Raw genomic sequence first — 22,144 nt, 5'->3', positions numbered from 1 at the left:
GCAAGCTACCTCGGGGACGGCCGCCGCCTGGCTGCTCAAACCCGAGCTGCAGGTGTGCGTGTTCTGCGGGAACAACAAGGAGGCGGTGGCTCTCTACACCACCCACATCCTGAAGGGCCCCGACGGGAGAGTGTTGTGCCCGGTTCTGCGTCGCTACACGTGCCCCCTGTGAGGCGCCAGCGGCGACAATGCGCACACCATCAAGTACTGTCTGCGCGGCCCTAGGGACAACCTGCCAGGCAGGAAGCTGCGCAGAAGGCCCAGCGTCCAGTCTGCCGGCACCTGATGCTACTGCATTCGCTGCCTGCCCTCCGTTTTGTTCTGCGAAAGGTCTTTCCCTGTTCATTGGGGAGATGCGGAGCTGTCAGCACAGGCTCAACCTGGAACGTCGTGAAGTCCGCTGTGCGGAGTACTTCTGTCAAGCAGATTGAGACTAGACGCTGATTTTTTTTTTTTTTTTTGGAGGATGATGGATGAGGGGGACTGTGTTTCTAGTTTGCACACATCCAGGACTGCGAAGAAGGCTGGATGTGTATTTCACTAATTGAATATGGCAGCCGAGAGACGCTGTTTATTTACTGTATACGTCGACCTATTTTAGATGCGCGTCGGTATGAAATTATCTCTAATCTTGGGTGTGTCGTTTTATGAATGGAGGCACTTTACTAGGTCTAGTATATATATATATATATATAGCCTCTGAACTGAGCTTAAAACTGACGATTTTATGGAATGTCAGCAAAATGGTTATTCTATTGTTTGATGCACTATGTTAGTTGTCCTTAGTTATATTCTAATTCCAGGCGAAGCAATTATAAGCATTATAAGAAGTGATATTAGTTCTTTTCAGTATTAATTTGGGTGGGTATTCCCTCCTTGTGGCTCGCTTCCATCCTAACTGGAGGTGTAAAATGCAGTCTGTAGCAGGTAGAATACAGCTCCTTTTATGTACCAGATCTTTTATTACTGAACTGGCAACTCGCCTTTTCACCTTTAAAAACTGTGCCAAGTCATAATCATATTGTGTATACACTTGGAGATGGTGCTCTTAAATCTAAAGAAAAAAATTTAAAAAAATTTGTTTATGAGTAAAAATTAAAGGGCTGGGGATATAGATCAGTAGTAGAGAGCCTCTGGGTTCATTCCCCTGGACCACAAAAATGAATGAAAGATGCATAAATGGACTGGGCATGGTGACACATGACTGTAATCCCGGCAGCTCAGGAAGCTGAGGCAGGAGGATTCAAAGTTCAGGTCCAGTCTCAGCAACTCAGTGAGGCCCTAAGCAATTTAGCAAGACCTTGTCTCAAAATAAAAATTACAGAGGGCTAGGGATGTGGCTCAGTGATTAACTATCCTTGGGTTCAGTCCCCAGTACCAAAAAGGAATAAAAAAAATAAAGTTTTAAGGAAAATTAGCATTCAGCATCCAGAAGAGTGTGGATTTGGGGAGCATTGTTTACCTGCAGTGATCTCAAGATAAAGTTTTCCAAGTAGTAGATTTCACACGCCACCTGCTGGTAGCTCAGAAGTGGTGGCATGAGTTTTTATAAGCATAACTACCATTGAGTATTTTTGAGTGGTATATTTCAAAACCCAGTACTGTAAAATGATGTTTGAGTATAAATATTTGTGCTGATTTTTTATATAATGTGCATATTAATTGATTTCAAAACTGTAAGGAAAGTTTAGTACTGGGTTAGCTTTTTGTTATTGTAACCCAAGTGCCTGACATAAACAACTTAAAACAGAGCTGGGCAGGGTAGCACATACCTGTAATCCCAGAGGTTCAGGAGGCTAAAACAGGAGGATCGCTACTTCAAAGCCAGCCTCAGTAAAATTGAGGCACTAAGCAACTCAGTGAGACCCTGTCTCTAAAATACAAAATAGGGCTGTAGATGTGACTCAGTGGCTGAGTGCCCCTGAGTTGAATCCCTGGATCTCCACCACAAAAAAAAAAAAAAAAAAAAAAAAAATTAAATGGGCATGAAAGTGCCCACCTGTGAACCCAGGAGTTTGAGGCAGGAGGATCACAAGTTCCAGGCCAGCTTGGCACCTGAGTGAAATCCTGTCTCAAAATTTAAAAAATAAAATAAAAATGGACTGGGGAGTCGCTCAATGGCAGAGGAACCCCTGGGTTCAATCTTCAGTCCCAGGGAAAAAAAAACAAGGCAGAAGATTTCTTTTGGCTCCCAGCTGGAGAGCGTCAGCCAGGGTGAGCCAGCTCCACTGTCCTGGCCCCTGAGTGAGGCAGAACATGGCCCAAGGGCCTGGTGGAGCAGAGCTGCTCAGCTCCTGGAAACGTGGAAGCAGAGGAAGCAAGAAAGAGGTCAGCAACAAGACACAACCCCCAGGGGCCAGCCGCCTAGTGACCTACCTGCTCCAAGCACGCCCCCTCCCTTACAGTTACAGCTCAGTAACCCACTCAAATTGTTAGCTCCTCCAGTAGATTAAACACTGAGGGGTTACAGCCCTCACTGCCTAAGCCCCACCTCTGACCTTGCTGCACTGGGGATCACGGTTTTTTTTCAAAACGTGAGCTTTCAGGGGAACATTTCTAGATCCAAACCATAAGAAGTCCTTTCAAATACTGCAGTAGGATTTTTTTTTCATTTTTTTTAACAGAGAGAGAGAGAGAGAGAGAGAGAGAGAGAATTTTTTAATATTTATTTTTCAGTTTTTGGCGGACACAACATCTTTGTTTGTATGTGGTGCTGAGGATCGGACCCAGGCCGCATGCATGCCAGGCGAGCGCGCTACCGATTGAGCCACATCCCCAGCCCCTACAATAGGATATTTAAAATAAATGCCTATCTTGATTTGCTCTCTCAAAGCAAACAAAGACTTAAAAAATTAATTTTAGACTTAAATGAGTGAGATTTCTTTCTTTAAATAAGTATTCAGTATAGTAAAATGTTAGCTGGGCATGGTGGCTCATGCCTGTCTTCCCAGCAACTCCAGAGGCTGAGGCAGGAGGATCGCAAGTTCAAAGTCAACCTCCCCAATATGGCAAGGCCTTGAACAACTTAGTGAGAATCTGTCTTAAGTTTAAAACAAAGAACAACAAAAACAGGGCAGAGACGGTCGACAGGGGATGTGGTTCAAAGGTAAAATGGCCCCAGTTTCAATTCTCAAAAGGAGGGGACTGGGGATGTGGCTCAGATTAAAGTGCCCCAGTGTTCAATTCCCATTACCAGAAGAAAAGAAAGAAGAGGAGGTGCCACAGTCTGGCTGGGCATAAAATCACGAGCCACCACTGCCTTGTAGATTCAAACAGCAACTCTTTATTCCTGAACTCACACCGGCACTCTACACACGTTCTGGGGGAATTCACGTTCTGGGCCCAAATCACATTCTGGGCAAAATCCCAAATACTCTCTGAATCCCAGGAGAACTCAAGGAGAACTCAAGGAACGGGCGTGCCTGAGGCAGCAGGATATGCCTTAAACCTGGAACCGCCCTAAACCCGGATTGTCCTAAACCGGGAACGCCCTAAACCCCGATCTGCCCTAAACCCGGATCCGCCCTGGTCCTTGAGCAAGGTCACCTTACATGCAATGACACTGCAAGTGACCTGGGTCATGCCATGCGTCATTCTTACTTAGCAATGGCCCTCAGCAAGGAGGAGAAAGGAGGAAGGGGAAGTAGAGGAAGGAGGAGGAGGAGAAGGAAGCCAGATTTTAAGGACAGGTAGTTAGTGTAGTTAGGTAAATCGGGTCAAATATCAAGTTCGATATAGAAAATGGAGACCATAGTGAGAAGGGAAGAAGAGGGCATCCAATCTGAGTTTGGGAAACCTGAAGAAGACTTGGGTTATTGAATGTTAATGTCTCCAAGGCCTGGGGTGCATCCCAGAGAACTGTTCAGGAGGTAGCTCCCAGCAAACAGGGAGGTGCTAATCAAACCACCCCAGGCCCTTCCTGCCCAGATCACTCCTCCCCTTGCTCCTCCCTGGCCCATCCCTCCACCTATTTCCCACCATTGGCCTTCCCACCTGCATCCCCCACCACTACAGAATGGAGGGAACAAAGGACAGGGGTGTGGGAGGACTAAAAGAAGACCTTAGCTATAAAAAAGGGGAGACCCCCCTTCCACAGATTCCGCCTTTCGGGTCCCCTTCTTTCTCTGGGGGGAAGTTATTTCTGCTGTCCTTTAATAAAGCCTTCTATTAAACCACGATGCAAAGAAGACCCAGACTCCAATTTTAAATCAAATTAAAGCAAGCTTGTATTCTGGCCGGCCTGGGCTCTCTCCTGAAACCCATAGGTTAGAGGACAGTCCCCCAACTCTCTAGGAACAAGGTTAATAGCACAAAAAGTTACAAAAGGGGGGTCTTGAAACTTACAGATTTCAAGATTTTGACAAGCATAAGACAAAGGTAGGTAGTAGGTTAATGATCTACATGGCTCAACATTTCAAGTTAGGGAGTAAATTTAGATCCCAACGCCAGAATTTATTAGGTCCCGCTAAGGTTTCAGAGAGGGTTGTTATCTGGTCATGGAAAGCCAGGCCTGGGGGAGTTCCAGGCATTCCAAGCAAGTTTAGAAATCGCAGTAATTTATAGTAAAACAGAAATGGCCTTTTCATGTCTTTGTGAGGAGATGGCTCCCAATCTTAAGATGGAATTAGGCTGGGCTCATCACCTTCCTCTGTCCCCCCTCCCCTTGGCTCAAAGTGCCTCTCTGGTGTTATACTTCTGCATTCTGGGAAGCAAGGACTCCCTGGTAAACAGAAGGAGAAACCAACATTAGATCTGGAAACCTACCCTTATGTTTTTTTTTGTTGTTGTTGTTGCTGTTGTTTTGTTTTTAACATAGACTGGATTTTGTTTGTATGTTTTGTTTTAGAGTAGTTTTAAAACCACAGCAAAACTGAGCAGAAGCTCCACGCTTCCCAAGTCCCTCTGCCTACTCAGCCTCCCCCAGGACCAGCATCTCACACCAGAGTGGTACATATGCTACAATTCATGCCTCTGAGAAACTGATGTGACTCCATTTTTGAAAACAGCTTCTACCTCAAGGCTTGTCCAGAGGGAGGGGGCATGACCCTTGTCCTTGAAAAAACCCACAGAGCACTCCTAGGCATATACCCACCCTGCTGAGTTGTTTGTCTGCAAATAACAGGAGAGATCTGCAGCACCAGGTGTCCCTGACTCAGTCAGGCTAGGTGAGGACCCATAGCAACCCCCTAGCAACCACCAATCAGCATGAGACAGGGAAAATACCTGGAATGCCAGATGACCCCCCAGTAGTCTTGGTGGTTGATAACATGTTGGGAAACCATGTAGTTTAGCACATACACCCCTCATGGATTAAACCAATCAGTTCAAAGGAATCCCCCTCTTGAACTAAGATTCACTTGTTCCCACCAGTGATTGTGCTAATCAATGTTAAGAGTTGTTTGATTTTCCTGCGGTGTATGATGATTTGCTGTGTGACGTTGTGACACATAGAGTATCCCCCAAAACCTATAAAATCTCACTGAACAAAGGACCAGGACTCACTCCCTGGGACCGCTGCATTGGAAACGGTTGTGAGTCCGGGCTTGAGTTTGCAATAAAGACTCTTGTGTTATTGTATCAGATTCAGCTCCTGGAAGTCTATTGGGGTCCCACGAATCTGGCAATATACCTCTACTGTGACACATCAGTGTTATACAAAGTCCGTAGTTGACTCTGGTTCTAGAGTCTACACTTCCAGGGTTAGAAATGCCCAATGACATTGTATCCACCATTATAGTGTCACGCAGAATAATTCGCAGCTTACAGCCCCTGGGTGCTCCAGCTGTTCAGCCCTCTCTCCCACCCAAACCTGGCAACCACTGGGCTTTCTCCTGTGCCCCTGGTTTTGTGTCTTCAGGGATGTCTACAGTACACCGCCCTCCGTTGGCTTCCCTCCCTGGTGACTGCACTTCAGGTTCCCTGCACCTTTTCACAGCTGTGTGGACCACTGTGTGTGTCTCCATTCCCCAACTGCAGGACATCTTGTGCCACTGAACAGAGCAGCTGGGGTCCCAACCTGACCCCTGGGGCAGCTTCACTCATGTGGTGAATACCTGGAGTTCCAGGCTGGATCATGGGCTAAGGATGTTTTCCAGCTGTTTACTGGACAATCTCAGCTGATAGATGGAGCTGCCCCTTGAAGGGCAGGGGCTGTGTCTCCATCTCCCTTGGAGCTGAGCATGGAACCTGAGGCTATGGTCACTACGTGAGTGCATGTGTGAGTGTGTGTGTGTGTGTGAGTGTATGTGTGTGTGCATGTGTGTGTGAAAGTCCAGCAATCCTAAGGGCCCACGTGGGCATCCTTCACTCGGTTTTCTTACGTTCTTTCCCCACGTAATGCACAACCACATTCTCCCTGTAAAAAGTCCAGTAATGCAGACACCTTCCCTGGCCTTGCCCTTCATCCTGTACCAAGCATGGGTACCTGTTGGCTTCTCAATGTCTTCTCCCTATTTTTAGCTCCATCTCTCTTGAATCTTGTTTCATCTTCTCTCATAGATCATTTTTGCCAATTTAGAAACAAGTTTCCATTGAAAACAAGGAAGAAAATGAAAAGAAAGAAAAACCTTTCTCGGTCTCCACCCCCACCCCAGCCACCGATTCATTCCTGCCTAGGGGACCTTCTTAGCCTTCCCTTCTCTCTCTGAATCTCCCATATATGTTTTGCAGGGTGGGTGGGTACTTGGGATTTAATCCAGGGGCACTTAACCACTGAGCCATGTCCCCAGCCCTTTTTATGTTTTATTTTGAGACAGGGTCTCACTAAGTGGCTGAGGCTGATTTTGAACCTGTGGTCCTCCTGCCTCAGTCTCCTGTAGCTGGGGTTAACAGGAATGCACCATCATACCTGGCACACAAATATTTCTCCCTGTGTCAATTGAGATGATTCTTATTTCTTTCTTTCTTTTTTTTTTTTGCTTTATTCCATTGATATGGTTAATCAATGAAATTGTTATTCAAATATGAAAGGAGATTTGCACTCCAGGTTTATTCCAAAGTTAAACCAATCTTGCATCCTGATGAATTTTCACCCCTAACCAATCTTGCCTGGTCTTGGTCTGTATACAGCCAGAGGCAATTTCTTTCTTCCCCTTCCTTCCTTCCTTTCTCCTCCCCTACCCTCTATTTCTTTCTTTTTTCCTCCTTTTTTCTCCTTCCTTTTCCTCCCCCCTCCCTTTCTTTATTCCTTCCCTCCCTCTCTCCCTCATTTCCTCCCTTCCTTCCTTTCCCCCTGTACAAAGGATTGAACTCAGGAGTTCTCTGTCACCAAGCTACATCTCTGCCCTTTTATCTTTTCTTTTTTATTCTGAGACAGGGTCTCATTAAGCTGCTGAGGCTAGCCTGGATCTTGCCATCTCCTGCCAGCTTCTCTGAGTTGCTGGGGTTACAGGGGGGAGCCACCTTGCCTACTGTCGGAGGCAAATTTACCCAGACCACAAAGTCAGAAAAAAAAAAAAAAAAAACCATGAACTTGACTTAAGAAGTTCTGCTAATACCAGAAACTTACACTGTGACCCTCAGGCTTGTTTCAGGGCTGGCAGGCTCCCAACAATAAATCCAAATGTGAATCTGAAGATTCTTCTGGAATCTGAAAGCCCCCTAACTCACCACTTTCCCCAGAACTAACACGAGTTAAAGATTTAATGCTTGAACCTCAGCTTTCTTCTTTAGTGATAAATAAAACTAGTGCCAGAGATGTTCTCTCCCTCTGGAGATAGGCTGCACTCTGCCTTGAGTGAGTATTCCTTGCTTTACCCCAAAGGCATCTTCCTTGAAATTGCACCATTCTCCCTAGAATTTGTACCTACTTTACCAAATAAACCTCTCTCTGTGGCTTAGGGGAAAAAACAGTGCCAGAGCCAAGTGTGGTGGCAGATACCTATAACACTGGCCACATCGGAGGCTGAGGAAGGAGGACTGAAAATTCAAGGCTGACCTCACCAATTTATCATGGCCCTAGCAATTTGGCCAGAACTTGTCTCAAAATAAATGAAAGGATTGGGGAGGAAGTTAAGTGGTAAAGCATCACTGGGTTCCATCACCAGCATTTAAAAAGGGTGGGGAGAATGAAGATGGCAGGCCAGAGGGAGGCAGCATTCTGTGTTGGTCCGTGATCCAGATCTCACCTAGTTGGAATACTGCATCTCAGAGAGTGTTTGTGAAAAACCAGCCTCTACCTCAGAGCAAAGCCTGTCCAAGGAAGGGACATCACCTTTGTCCTTGGAAAAACCCACAGAGCACTCCTAGGCACATTCCCACCCTGCTAAGTTGTTTATCTACAAATAACAGGAGCGATCTGCTGCACCAGGTGTCCCTGACTCAGTCAGGCTAGGTGAGGACCCATAGCAACCCCCTAGCAACCACCAATCAGCATGAGACAGGGAAATACCTGGGATGCCACATGACCCTCCCAGTAATTTATGGTGGTTGATAACATGTTGGGAAACCATTTAGTTCAGCACATACACCCCTTTTGGCTTAGACCAAAATCATTTCAAATGAATACCCCTTTTGTACTGACCAATCACCCTTACCCAACTTGTTCCCACCAGTGAATGTGCTAATCATGTTACTCTTTGCTGTTTACATCGATCTTGGGTCTCTGGTGGCCTTTTGGGGGTCCTGAATTCGAGCATAACATTTGAGGACTCCTAAACAGCTGCTATCCACAGAAATCACCAGCGCTGTGACCCCGCACAGGGCTTCAGGCCTCAGCATTCGAGCAGGAATGAGTTAAAAAAAAGTGGCCTATATACACAATGAAATTTTACTCAGCAATAAAAGAGAATAAAATCATGGCATTTGCAGGTAAGTGGACAGCATTGGAGAAGATAATACTAAGTGAAGTTACAAAATCCCCAAAAAACAAATAGCATTCTAGTGTTTTCTGTGATATAAGGTGAGGCACTCATAATGGGGTAGGGAGGGGGAGCTTGGGAGGAATAGATGAACTCTACATAGGACAGAGGGGTGGGAGGGGAAGGGAGGTGGCAGGGGATTAGCAAGGATGGTGGAATGTGATGGACATCATTATCCAAAGTACATGTATGAAGACACGAATTGGCGTGAACATAATTTATATACAACCAGAGATATGAAAAATTGTGCTCTATATGTGTAATAAGAGTGGTAATGCATTCTACTGTCATTTATTTTTAAAAAGCCAATTAAAATAAAAGAAGAAAAATAAGGGTGGGGGCTGGGGAGGCAGAGCCAAACTAAAAAAGCTTGGTTTCAAATGCCAGTACCAGAAGTAAGTAAATAAATGAATCTAGTTATCATAGAGTTTTAAAAAGTAGTTACTATTATATAATATATGTTAAAAACAGTTTTTGCCAGGTGCTGTGTCTTATGCCTATAATTCCAACAATTTGGGAGGCTGAGGCAGGAGTATCACAAAAAAGATCATAATTACCTCAGTAATTTATCAAGGCTCTCAGCAAGTTAATGAGACCCTGTCTCAAAATAAAAAGGGCTAGGGATGTAGTTCAGTGGTAAAGGTCCTGGGTTCAAACTCCAGTACCAAAAATAAATAAATAAACAATGGTTTGTGTGGGTCTTGGTGGTGAATGTCTATAATCCCAGCTTCAGAGGCTAGGGCAGGAGAATCCAGAGTTCAAAGCCAGCCTCAATAAAAGTGAGACACTAAGCAACTCAGTGAGACCTCGTCTCTGAATAAAATACAAAATAGGGCTGGGGATGGGGCTCAGTGGCTGAGTGCCCCTGAGTTTAATCATCAGTAGTCCCACCCCCCTGCAAAAAAAAAAAAAAAACAGGCCAATTTGGGCAACTCAGTGAGATCTTGTCTCAAAATAAAAACTGAGAAGAGCTGGGGATGTGACTCGGTGTTAGAACACCATGGGGTTCAGTCCCCGGTAGTGCAAACAACCAATCAGAACCAAACAAAGATGAAACCAATTTGTTCTTATATTGTATTTTATGAAGTTGTTTTTTAAAAGCTCAAACAGAAGTGAATATGTGAGAGAAGGCTGGAGACTGTAGGGAGCAATTATCATAGACCTTTCTCACTGTTTTAGTACTTAGAGCCAGTACTCCTGGTTGGGGAGGGTTTTTTCCTTTCTTTCTTTCTGTTTGCTAAAATGTTTGATATTCAATGTACCTGAGCATGCCTCCTGCTTGCCCTGCTTCCAGAATGTTCACATCTGAAGTCTTCCATCTTCCCTAACGAGGGCGAAACTTGCGAGGGAGATCTAGATGAGCTGCACAGGGGAAGCCATCGTGATCTCAGCATCTGGGGACATGGCACCCTGTGTGTGAAGACAGAGGAGTCCACTGCGGAAAGACATTGGTCTTCAAAAGAAGGCGGGAAGGGGAGGGTGGGGGGGAGGGGCCAGGGGGTAGGAATGATGGTGGGATGAGTCAGACACCACTAGCCCAAGTACGTGTATAAGACACGAATGGTGAGAAAATACTCTGTGTACAATCAGTGTCTTGAAAAATTGCACTCTATATGTGTAATGTGGAATGACTGCATTCTGCCATTGTGTGTAACAAAATAGAATTAAAAAATAATAAAATAAATGAACTAGACGTTCCCTCAATATTTTCAAAAATTGTTCATAATGTTAGCTTATTTAGAGAGTCTGCTGGGATTACAAGAGTCTGTACCTCAAGGTACAATTGACTGATATTTCTTTATAACTCAGGTTAAATATGCACAACTGACTGAAATGCTACAAAATCAATTTAAAAAAGGCAGATCCAGGGGGAAACAGCAGGAGCAGCAGAGGCTGCGGCTCTGCAGAGAAAATAAATGCTTCCAAGGAACGTGCAGCAGGAGCTCTGTGCCACCTGGCAGGACACCACTGTGGCTATGCCTCTGGTGGACAATGTGGGCTGGCTCTGGGAAGGTCCCACATGGGTTGCCCGGGGACTGGGGTGCACCAGTGATTCCCAGAACTGGCAGTAAAGTGGATGCCAGCCCCAGAGGCCGACCGGAGCACCCAGGTATTTTCTGTAGTTCATTCAGGACATAAATTGTGATAAGGACCCATAGTTCCTGAGCTCCGCCCAGGTCCCCTGAGCATTTTAATAATACTTTGGATGCTCTTCCAGCAGTGTGATCTGAGGTGAATAATTTGGGCTCATAGTAGTTCTTGCTTTCTTTTATTTTATTCTATTCAACAGAAAGAAACTTGTACCCTAATGGATGAAAAGTGATGTTTTCCTGTTAACAAAGCAAGCACTACTACCCTCAATTTTATTTTATATTTTATTTATTTATTTATTTTTGTACCAGGAATTGAACTCAGGGGCATTCAACAACTGAGCCACATCCCCAGCCCTATTTTGTATTTTATTTAGAGACAGGGTCTCTCTGAGTTCCTTAGCTCAACAGCATCCTTGCTGTTGCTAATGATGGCGTTGAACCCACGATCCTCCTGCCTCAGCTCCCTGAGCCGCTGGGATTACAGGTGTGTGCCACCAAGCTCAGCTTTTATTTTTTATTTTAAGACAGGGTCTTGCTAAGTTGCTGAGGGCCTCGTTAAGTTACTGAGGCTGCCCATGAACTTGTGATCCTCTTGCCTCAGCCTCTCCTGTCTCTGTGAAAACAGGCGTGTGCCACCATGCCTGGCATCACCCCAAATTTAAACACCTTGAAGAACAAACACGAGGTTTTGATCAGATAAGCAGGCCTCCACCATTGATTTATTAGTTGGTTAAATCATGTCATTTTTTTAAAAAAAATTATAAAGTTGTATTTATTTTGGATATATTTTTTTCTTTTTTGATATTATGGATTGAACCCAGGGGCTTGACCACTCTGCTACCTTCCCAGCCCTTTTTGTTTTATTTTGAGACAGGCTCTCACTAAGTTGCTTAGGGCCTTGCTAAATTGCCCAGGCTGTGATCCTCCTGCTCAACTTCCCCAGTTGCTGGGATTACGAGTGTGTGCCATCGCACCTGGCCAGGGAATGTCTTCCAATGTGGAGTTCCCCAGTTCATGGATTGCTTTTTACTCGAATAAACTTTTTTATCTTGTAAATGCATTAGATTTTAATATTGAACATTATGGCTTTAGGAATGTTCTTTCCTGAAACAAGAAAAGAGTATTCATTAGATTAAAAGAAAATACCCACATTGGGTGGGGATGTAGCTCTATGGTAGAGGAGTTGCTCACTGCAAAATAAAACAGAAAACTGGGCCTGATGGTGCACACCTCCCTGTAGTCTGGACCACTTTTGGAGGCTGAGGCAGGAGGATCACACACTCAAAGCCAGCCTGGGCAACTTAGTGACAGCTTTTCTCAAATAAAATTAAAAAGGATTGGGGATATAGCTCAGAGGTAGAGCACCCCTAGGTTCCACCAAAAACCAGTATCACAAAAACCCCCAAAGGCAGCAAGAGCAGAGCTTGAAGTAGATTGACAGTTTCAAACTTATTTTCTCTGTAAGGAGGGGCAAGAGGTGGAGCAAGAGAAAAATCACTGATTGGTTAACCCCAGACTACTTCAAGACACTTTTTATGGATTAAAAGATGAAGTCTCATACTTCCATACCCTAGACACCTCTTTTTCCTGTAGTTAAAGGGAATTAAAGGTGTAAGGGGTTTCACACTTCTGCTTTTCTTAAAGCAATGGAGGTTTTCTAGTTTTGTTTTTTTTCTATTTATTTAGTTTACAGTGCTGGGGATCCAATCCAGGAGTGCCCCACCATTGATCTCTCTATGCCCAGGCTTTAAAAACAAAATTGTTGTTGTGAGATAGGGTCTCCCTAAATTGCCCAGGCTGTCCTCAAACTTGATATCCCCCAGTCGCAGTCCTCTCCCTGGACACCAATCTAATAACAAAGATAAGGTCTTGAGAAAAATGAAAAAGAAGATTTATTGCTGTGATTTTACCTATTCACAGGAAAGGGGTAGGGGATAGAGGTGATTCAGAGAAAAGGAGATTAAGGAGGAGAGATCAGAAAGAAGAAGGTCAGGGAGAAGCTTAGGGAAAAAAAAAACAAACATGTAGGTTTCAAAGCCCCAAGGGCTATATAGTCAAAGCATCAAGTGAACCCCTGTTATGCTCCTGTATAATTTAATGTGGCTACTTTGTGTCCATCCCATATTTTCAAATAGAGACTGATGCAGTGGTGCACATCTCTAATCCCAGCAAACTGGGAGACCAAGGCAGGAGAATTGCAAATTCAAAGTCAGCAACTTAGGAAAACTCTGTTCAAAAGAAAACAAAAAACAAACAAGAAAAGGGCTGGGGATGTATCTCAGTGGTACAGCACCTGTGGATTCAATCCCCAGTAAGAAAAATAAAAACAAATAACAAAAAACAAAAAAGAATGAAAGGAAGGAGGAAGGAAGGAAGGAAGGGAGGAAGGGAGGGAGGGAGGAAGAGAGGAAGGAATGAAGGGAGGAAGGGAGGGAGGGAGGGAGGGAGGAAGGGAGGGAGGGAAGAAGGGAGAAAAGGAGGGAGGGAGGAAGGAAGGAAGGAAGGGAGGGAGGGAGGGAGGCAGGGAGAGAGGGAGGGAAGAAGGGAGAAAAGGAGGGAGGGAGGAAGGGGTATAACATGAAACTGAAGTCAGGCATGGTAGCCCAGTCCTATAATTTGCTCCCCCGAGGCCCAGCAGGGGGGTTCCAAGAACACTGCCAGCCTGAGCAACACTGTGAGGCCCCTATCTCGAAACAAATTAAACTTAATAATAATTGAATTACTTGAATGTGTCCGTACACATGTGCACCATTTTTAATGATTCCAGAAAGATGACTTTTCAGAAATTATTTTTAATTTTAAATTATCTTTACATCTAGAATCAAGTGAAACATGACTTAAATACCGGACTTAGTTTTATTCCATCTGATAGGGCTTCATGAGACAAGTTAATCTAGTTAAAATAAATATTAAATATTTCTGAGTGAGGAAGACATGGTAAAAAGACTAGTTTGTTGGTCGGGCACAGTGGCACATACCTATAATCCTAGTGACTTGGGAGGCTGAGGCAGGAGGATGGCAGGTTTGAGGCCAGCCTGGACAAGTTAGACTGTCTCAAAATTAAAAATTAAAAAAAGGCTATGAATGTAGTTTAGTGGTAGAGCACCCCTAGATTAAACTCTAATAAAACACACACACACACACACACAAACACACACACACACACAGAATGAGTTCTTTTTCCATGTTCTTCAATTATTCCCCTGCAATAGGTAATCTGTACATAAATGGGGTAGGAGACTAAATGTTCCCAGGAAACTGTGTTCCAAAATGAGTGTGGAGGACCAGAGGGCTGCTGCTCTCCGAGTCTGGGCAACACAAGAGTGGTCATCAGTTTTTAAGAGTAGCCCTCACAATCCACAGAATTCTATCACAGAATATATCATAAAGTTATATGGCTTTGGGGGAGGTACGGGGGATCAAAACCAGGACAGCACAGATGCTAAGCACGTGCTCTACCACTGAGCTATACTCACAGCTCAAAATACTCATGATGTTGGTCAAAACTTATGAGACAAAGCCAGGCATGATATCACACACCTATAATCCCAGCTTCTTAGAAGACTGAGGCAGGAGGATCATAGGTTCAAGGCCAGCCCCAGCGATTTAGCAAGACCCTAAGCAACGTTCCGAGACCCTGTCTCAAAATAAAAAATAAAAAGAACTGGGAACATGGCTCATTGGTAAACACCCCTGGGTTCAATCCCCAGGATACATTAAAAAAAAAAAAGTAATTTTGCTAGCAGTTTTTTGTTTGTTTGTTTGTTCATTTGTTTTTTTGGTACCAGGGATTGAAACCAAGGTTTTACACATGCTGGGCAAGCACTGTTCCACTGAGCTTCTTCCCTATCCCTGTTATTGATTTTTTAAATTTATTTTTTGGTACTGGGGATTGAACTCAGGGGCACTCGACCACTGAGCCACATCCCCAGCACTATTTTGGTATCTTATTTAGAGATATGGTCCCACTGATTGCTAAGAGTGCCTCACTATTGCTGAGGCTGGCTTTGAACTCAAGATCCTCCTGTCTCAGCCTCCTGATCCACTGAGATCATAGGCGTGCGCCACTGTGCCTGGCTTCCCCAGTCCTTTTCATTTTTAAACACGAACTTGATATGCTGCCGATGGTCTTACTAAATTCAAGTGCTGAGGCAGGCTCAAACTTGCAATCCTCCTGCCTCAGCTTCCCCAGTTTCTCAGACTACAGACCTGTACCAGCATGCCTCGCTATTATCTAACACTCGTTAAAATGTCATTGTTCCTTAGACTTTGCTTTTATAGGATAAAGGACCCTGACACTGTGTGGGGCTCAGCATTGCCTGGGAAATGTCCCTGTAGGAAGAACCCTGACACTGAAAGGCTCCAGATGGTGGCTGCCATGATGAGAGGGACCCACACTTTGACCTACATTTCTTGCTCCCCAACATCCTGAGAGGTACCCACAGCATCCACCCTCAGTGGCTTCAGACATGGAAAAGTGGCCTTCCCAGGGCTGGTAGTCGAAGCTGCTCTCTGGTCTCAGGTCCCAGCTCATATTTGGTGACACTATTCTCAAGCCAGTTTGCTGAGCTGATGCCCCTGAAACATCCTTTATCTTGTAAGGGAACAAAAGACTGCTTCTCCCTCCCTGTCCCCAAGGGTACTGAGAGGTTTTAGGAGTCTCTGTTGTGTCTCTAGCAACTCCTTTCCAATTTCTTTTCTACTGAGCCACTTTTTGTATTTTATTTTGAGACAGGGTCTTGCTGAGTTGCTCAGGGCCTCACTAAATTGCTGAGGCCAGCCTTGAACTTGCAATCCTCCTGCCTCAGCCTCCAGAGCTACTGGGATTAGAGGTGTGTGCAGCCATGCCCGGCTTCATAAAGCATTTTTGTTTTTGTTTTTGAGATGGGTTCTCACCCTGCTGAGCAGGCTAGCCTGGAGCTCCTTGCTTTAGGGATTGCCCTCCTTCAGCCTCTGGGGCTGCTGGCATAGATGGGATTAAAGAAGTGAGCCATCACACCTAAGAGGTTTTAACTCTAGAACAGGTTCGCAATATCAGTGTGGCCACGGACCCCTGAACAATGAGCTTTCAGGGGTTTCTCTGAGTCCAATATCAGATGAAGTCCTTTGGTGTCTCATGCTCAGAACTGAGGGTGACCCTGTGAATGAAGCTCTGTGAAAGAAATCCCTGAGAGGATCTCCACCCCACCCAGAATCCCTTCCCCTTCCTGCCTGGAGATCTGCTAAAACCAATCAATAAGCTGAAAATCCAACCAGGATTAATTGGATGAGATTCAATAATCTAGTCAGATATGAGCTTGGAAGGGAGGGGTTTGGAGAGGAGGAATAAAAGCTTCAGAGCAGCCAGAGAAGGTTCCAGAGAATCCTGAACCAAGAGTCACTGCCTGGATCTGTTGACACTTGGAGAGCCAGACCGTTCCATCCAGACGTGCAGAGAGGGTAAGTGACAGCCCCCCTAAGGATGCGCCACCCTGACTACCACAGCCAGTCTGCCCTGGTGACTGCAGCCCAGTTTGCCACCATTGCGGCTGCTGCTTCTTTAGGGATTGAACCCAAGGATGCTTTACCACTGAGCCTCATCTCCACAGACCCGTGTTTTATTTTGAATCAGGGTCTACCTAAGTTGGTCAACGTCTTGCTAAGGTGCTGTGGCTGACCTGCAACTTGACTTTTTGTGGACTGGGGATTGAACTCAGGGCTGCTTAACAAATGAGCCACATCTCCAGCACCTTTTACATTTTTTTTTTTTGATACAGGGCCCAAGTAAGTTGCCTAGAATCATCCTAATTTCTAAGACTGGCCTTAAACTTTTGATGCTCCTGCCTCAGCCTCCTAAATTGCTGGGGTTAGCAGCACGGACCACTGAACCTAATGAATTTTTTTTTTTTTGGCATCAAAGATTGAACTCAGGGGCACTTCACCATTTGAGCCACATCCCCAGCCCAATTTTTGTATTTTATTTAGAGACAGGGTCTCACTGAGTTGCTTAGTGCCTCACCTTTGCTGAGGCTGGCTTTCAAGATCCTCCTGTCTTAGCCTCCCGAGCTGCTGGGATTACAGGCATGTGCCACTGTGCCTGGCCCAGTGCAACGTTTTTAAATGAGAGCTATGTATTTGATTTTGAATTGTCTTGACAATTTTCATATGTAGTCTATATTCCTTTAAATGACAGTTCATGGAATTTGTGTATTGTGGTTTTACTAGTCATTTTGTATTTAGAGCTTAAAACAGGGTGAGGGTGTTGCTCAGTGTTAGAGGACTTGCCTAGTATGAGGACCTGGGTTCAAACCTTATCACTGCAAAACAAAGGAATATGTGCACATGTATGTGATGTATACATTTTATATCAATGTTTTATTACTGGATTTTGGTGTCACGGTTTGGATAGGATGTATTCTCCCAAAGGTTCAAGTGTTAATGCAAGGGGTGAGACGATTGGGTTATAAGATCCATAATCAGTACATTTATCTATTTAATGGATTTGATAGGACTACATACTGGGTGATAAACTCTAGGCAGGTGAGGTGTGGCTGGAGGAGATAGGTCCCTGTGGGTGTGTCTTTGGGCTTATATTTTTGCAACCAAAGGCTTGGTCCCCATCCTCCATGCTGATCCAATAGCAATGACAAGATATTGAGAAAAAGGAAAAAGGTTTATTGTTTTGCTAGCAAAGAAGAAACACAGGGACTAGTGTCCCAAAGCCTGTGCTTCTGCCTATCCTCAAGAACAGGGGGCTTTTATACAGGTGATTCAAGAAAATGGGATTAGGAAGGAGATCAGGGAGATTTTGAAAGAGAAGGTTAGAGAAAAGAAGATGCGGGGGTGGGGGGAGAAACATGTAAGTTTCAAAGCCACAAGGGATATAGTGAAAGCATCCCGTGAACCCCTGTTAAAGTTTCTTGGCACCGTGCCCACCACCTCCAGGCTGCCCGGTACTGATCAGCTTTTCTGAGGCTCTGTTTGGTCATGTTCTTCTGCCTCTTGAGCAATGGAGCTGGCTGTCCATGGAATGAACCTCTGAAACCAGGAACCCCAAAGAAACTTCCTCTAAGTTCAGCAACCAAAAGTTCTGATTTTCATTTTTGGGGTCCAATGGGGATCTCACCCAAGGCTATATCTGGGCTCAGTAACCTCCTATATCACTGAGCTACCACCCTCAGCACAGCTCCTAAACTATAGCTATATCTCGATTTACAACTGTGCAAGTCCACATATGTATATAGTTTTGTATGTGTATGTGTGGTACAGGGAATTGAACCCAGGGCCTCACATGCTTGGCAAGCTCGATACCCCTGAACCCCATCTTGAGCCTCAGACAAGATCTTGCTCAGTTTCCCAGTCTGCCCTTGAACTTGAGGTTCTCATTATTTAAAAAATTATTTTTTGTAATGTGGATTGAACTCAGGGTGCTTTACCACTTAGCCACATTCAAGCCCTTTTAATTATTTATTCTGGTTGGGTCTCTCACGAGGGCCTTCGGTCTTGTTGAGTTGCTGAGGCTGGATTTGAACTTGTAGTCCTAATGCCTCAGTGTCCCAATTTGCTAGAATTACAGGCTTGTGCCACCAGTCTGGGCATTGGCCCTGTGACATTTCTATTCTCTTTAAGGGGGTCCTAAGTGAGGTTTAGGTTTGGGATGTGGATCAGTGGTAAGGCACTTGCCTGGCATGCATTCAGCCCTTGGTTCACTCCCCAGGATCACAAAAGTGAGGATGAGTCACCTGTCCATAGGGAGACTGGTGAGCCTTCAGACTCCTTGATAACCAGTGGGCTTAGAGTTGGGAGGACCAGAGGTGGACCTGGATACTGGGGATTTGATCCCCACCACGACAGAGCTGTAGCTAACCAGGATTTCGATCTCAGCTGGTTGAGAAGGGGTTTTTCAGGCTTGGCCTGAAAGGGTGCTTCTGTTCCCTGCAGATTCAACAGGATGAGCATCAGAACTGTACCCACACTCCAGGACCTGGTGATACAGAATGTACTGTGCAACGAGGCCTTGCCCATTCCCAATCTGGAGTACCTGCCCAGGGTGCTTACCCTGCAGTTGTACAAGGAGGCTCTAATGGGGGGTCACATGGAGATGGTAAAGAAGATGGCGCTGTCCTGCCCCTTGGCCTGTCTGCATGTGGACTACCTGCTGAAGACAAGAGATGTGAAGGCCTTAAAAACCCTGCTGAATGGGCTAGACTTGCTGATTTCCCAGAACATTTACCCCAGGTGAGGGGGAGCCAGGAAGAAACATCTGGGGGAGGCAGGACAGGGTGAATGGTGGACCAGGAGGTGCCAGGGAGGAGGCTGCCCTGCCCCCTCCACAGGAAGGATCCCTGGCTGGATTCTAGGAGAAAGGACATGGAGAAAAATTGGAGAGCAGAGGAGCAGCCGCCCAGAACAAGGGGTTCCTTGGGGTCTAATGCACAGGTTGGAAGTCGGCGGGTCTTTGTCTATTTTTCCAGCCTCCTTCCCATTTTCTCCATAGGAAATGGAAACTGAAAGCAATCGATTTTCGGGAAGTGAATCAAGATAGCCCCAATGAGTGGTCCAGAGCCCCAGTGGGTGCCTGCTCACAAGAGGCCACGTCTCCAAAGGAAAGAGAGAAATGCAGCCAAAGAGCAGCGAGGCCACGCTTGAAGATCTTCATAGATTTCGATCTGGACAAAGTCTTCCAAAGATTCCTTGGCAGCCTCAGGGAGTGGGTGGAGGAGAGGAAGGGGGTGGTCCGTATATACTGCCAGAAGCTGCAGATCGGGGGTTTCTACTTGAAACTCTCTAAATTCCTGAGGACTCTGCCACTGTACTACGTGCGGGAACTGGAGGTGAATGCTCAGCACTGGACTCGAGAAATAATGGAACATTTTTGTTTTGTCCTGATCGAGATGAAGAACCTTCGCATCCTCCATCTCTCCGACTTGAGCCCGCAGGTCTTCACAGGCCGCTCCATAAACAGGTGGTTTTCCCATAGATTCAGCCTTCAACTGCGGAAGGTGAACAAACTCCGCGAGCTCTACGTGAACAACGTCTTCTTCCTCTACGGAGCGCTGCACAAAATCCTCCTGTAAGCATGAGGGGTGTGCATTGCCGCAAAAGCCATTTTTGCTTACCGAGCATTAAAAGGGCTTGTGCCCTGGCCACTAGCCATGTCAGGGAAGGAGATGCTGGAGAGTGACCGAGTGACCTCAGGTTCTGGTCCCCTGCTCAGTCCTGAAGGATGGTCTCATCACCACCCACACAGAAGCAGAGGGCTAAACCGGGGTGCATGGTCTGGGAAGTGCCACCATGTAGGGAAGCCAGCTGGGGGGACAGGAGCTAGTGAGGGTGGGTGAGGTTCCTTCCCTGGGAGGCCTGTCCAGCAAAGTAGGTGGGAGACGGGGTAGAGGAGAGGGCGCTGGAGGAGAGAAGCCCCCTCACCTGCACCTTGCAACAGGGAAGCTCTGTGCTCTCCAGCGGGGAGCAGAGGAGCCGCCCCCAATGCCCCCCTGGGGAAGGCTGCTCTGAGCCTCAGGCGGTGATTCTGGACTGGAAGGTGAGGAGCAGTGATGGAGGGTACAGGGTGTGAGCCTCCCCAGTGGATAACCCGGTTGGTTTCCTTCATCTTGCCTGGGATTGTCCTTCGTACATGACTCCCCCTGACCTCCTGTGGCCAGAGCTGTGGCCTTCGGCTTGGTAGTCAGGGGAGGAGCCTTAGAGATGATGGACCCACCTGGTCACTCAAGTGGTGGTGAAAGGCTCACCCTGAAATGGGTGAGTGTAGGAGCAGATTCTGCAACCCACAGTGTCCTGGGGGTCCACCATCATCAGAAGGTCAGGGCAACCTTGGGTTTGGGATTAGACAGTTCTCACCTACCATTTCCCACTTTATCCACTTGGTGCCCTCATTCTCCAGAAGTAACGCTTTGCTTTCTCTCCAGGAGTCAGACCCCCTTGAAAACACTCTCGCTGAGAGGTTGTCCGCTCAAGGAGAAGGATTTAAAGCATCTGTCCCTGTGTCCGAGCACTGATCAACTGAAGTGTCTGGATCTCAGCTCTTTTTCCATGAAGGATATGAGTCCTGAGCCCCTCCGGGTCCTGCTGGAGAAGGTGGCACACACCCTTGAGACCCTGGTCTTAGAGTTTTGTGAGATAACAGAGTCCCAGCTAAATGCCATCTCACCAGCCCTGGGTCACTGTTCCCAGCTCAAAACCTTCAGTTTCTGTGGGAACCAAATCCCCCTGACTGCTCTTAAGAACGTGCTGAGCCACACCGCTAGCCTGCCGCTGGAACAAGCGAAGTACCCTGCCCCTCTGGAGAGCTTTGATGAAATCCTCTGGGGTTTTTGGACTGAGATCAACCCCATGAAATTTGACCAGGTTCAGAAGGAGCTGATGCAGCTGGTGAAGGACATCAGGCCTGTCCACGACATCCAGATTTATTCTTACGATTGTGTTCTTCACCTCAAACATACAGATTTTATTGCCTGAAACCCAGTGGCAATTCAGTAGGCAGGGGATTATTGACATGCACAACACATTAGCTTTCTTGGGCTGGGGGTGAGGCTCAGGTAGAGTAGGCCCTTCAGGCATGAGGCCGTGAGTTTGATCTCCAGAACCTCAAGAAATGCTTCTTATAAATTTCTAATGGGGTTCATGTGTGCACATGGCTTCAAGTTTGAGTCCAGTCTTGACAACTCAGGAAGACCATCTCACAATAAGGGCTGGGGATGTAGCTCTGGGCAAATGTCCTGGCTTTAATCCCCAGTATTTCTGAAAAATGGGTTAGGGTTGGCCTTCAGGAGGATAGGTATAAGGGCCTTCATTTTACTATGCTACTTGGTTTTTGGCTCTATTATTCCATAATAAAAATGTACTAAATTTTCACTGCTATGATGATTTTTGTGTGTGTATGTGGGATTTGAATCAAAGGGTGCTCAACAACTAGGCCACATCCCCAACTATTTTTAAGACAGTTTCCAAGTTGCCCAGGACATCATTAAGTTGCTGAGGGTAGCCTTGAACTTCATCCCCCTGTCTCAGTCTCCCAAGCTGCTGGGACTACAGGTGTGTGCTACCACACACGGCTGCTAATTTGAAATCCTTTGGAAGCATGGGACATAACTGCCATACCTGCCTTGCTGGATTTGAAGCCCTGCTTTTTTTTCTGTGCTTCTGCTCAGGGCCAAGAAGCAAGTCTGAGCTACCAAGACAGACAGCAGTCCTGTA

At 46.0% G+C, this 22,144-nt stretch overlaps 1 protein-coding gene across 1 annotated transcript; it reads left to right on the top strand.

The window, feature by feature from the left end:
• Positions 1-353: 353 nt before the first annotated feature.
• On the top strand, positions 354-21,406 carry LOC124095522 (PRAME family member 12-like). The gene is made up of 4 exons (XM_046448689.1): positions 354-409; positions 18,872-19,168; positions 19,428-20,003; positions 20,857-21,406. Exons 1-4 carry the CDS (start codon positions 354-356, stop codon positions 21,404-21,406), a joined length of 1,479 nt encoding a protein of 492 aa, XP_046304645.1.
• The last annotated feature ends 738 nt before the right edge of the window (positions 21,407-22,144 follow it).

This window comes from Marmota monax, unplaced genomic scaffold (assembly GCF_021218885.2).
Source record: "Marmota monax isolate L192 unplaced genomic scaffold, Marmota_monax_Labrador192_F-V1.1 WCK01_AAM20220418_F8-fsc01404, whole genome shotgun sequence".
NCBI lineage: Eukaryota > Metazoa > Chordata > Mammalia > Rodentia > Sciuridae > Marmota > Marmota monax.
Note: the sequence above shows the minus strand (reverse complement) of the source record. Positions and strands in the feature narration are given on the sequence as shown.

Coding starts and splice junctions, on each gene's coding strand:
- LOC124095522 (XM_046448689.1), top strand. CDS start 354: ATGCGGAGCTGTCAGCACAGGCTCAACCTGGAACGTCGTGAAGTCCGC. Junction 410..18,871: donor CGTGAAGTCCGCTGTGCGGA/GTACTTCTGTCA, acceptor TGTTCCCTGCAG/ATTCAACAGGATGAGCATCA. Junction 20,004..20,856: donor GCGCTGCACAAAATCCTCCT/GTAAGCATGAGG, acceptor CTTTCTCTCCAG/GAGTCAGACCCCCTTGAAAA.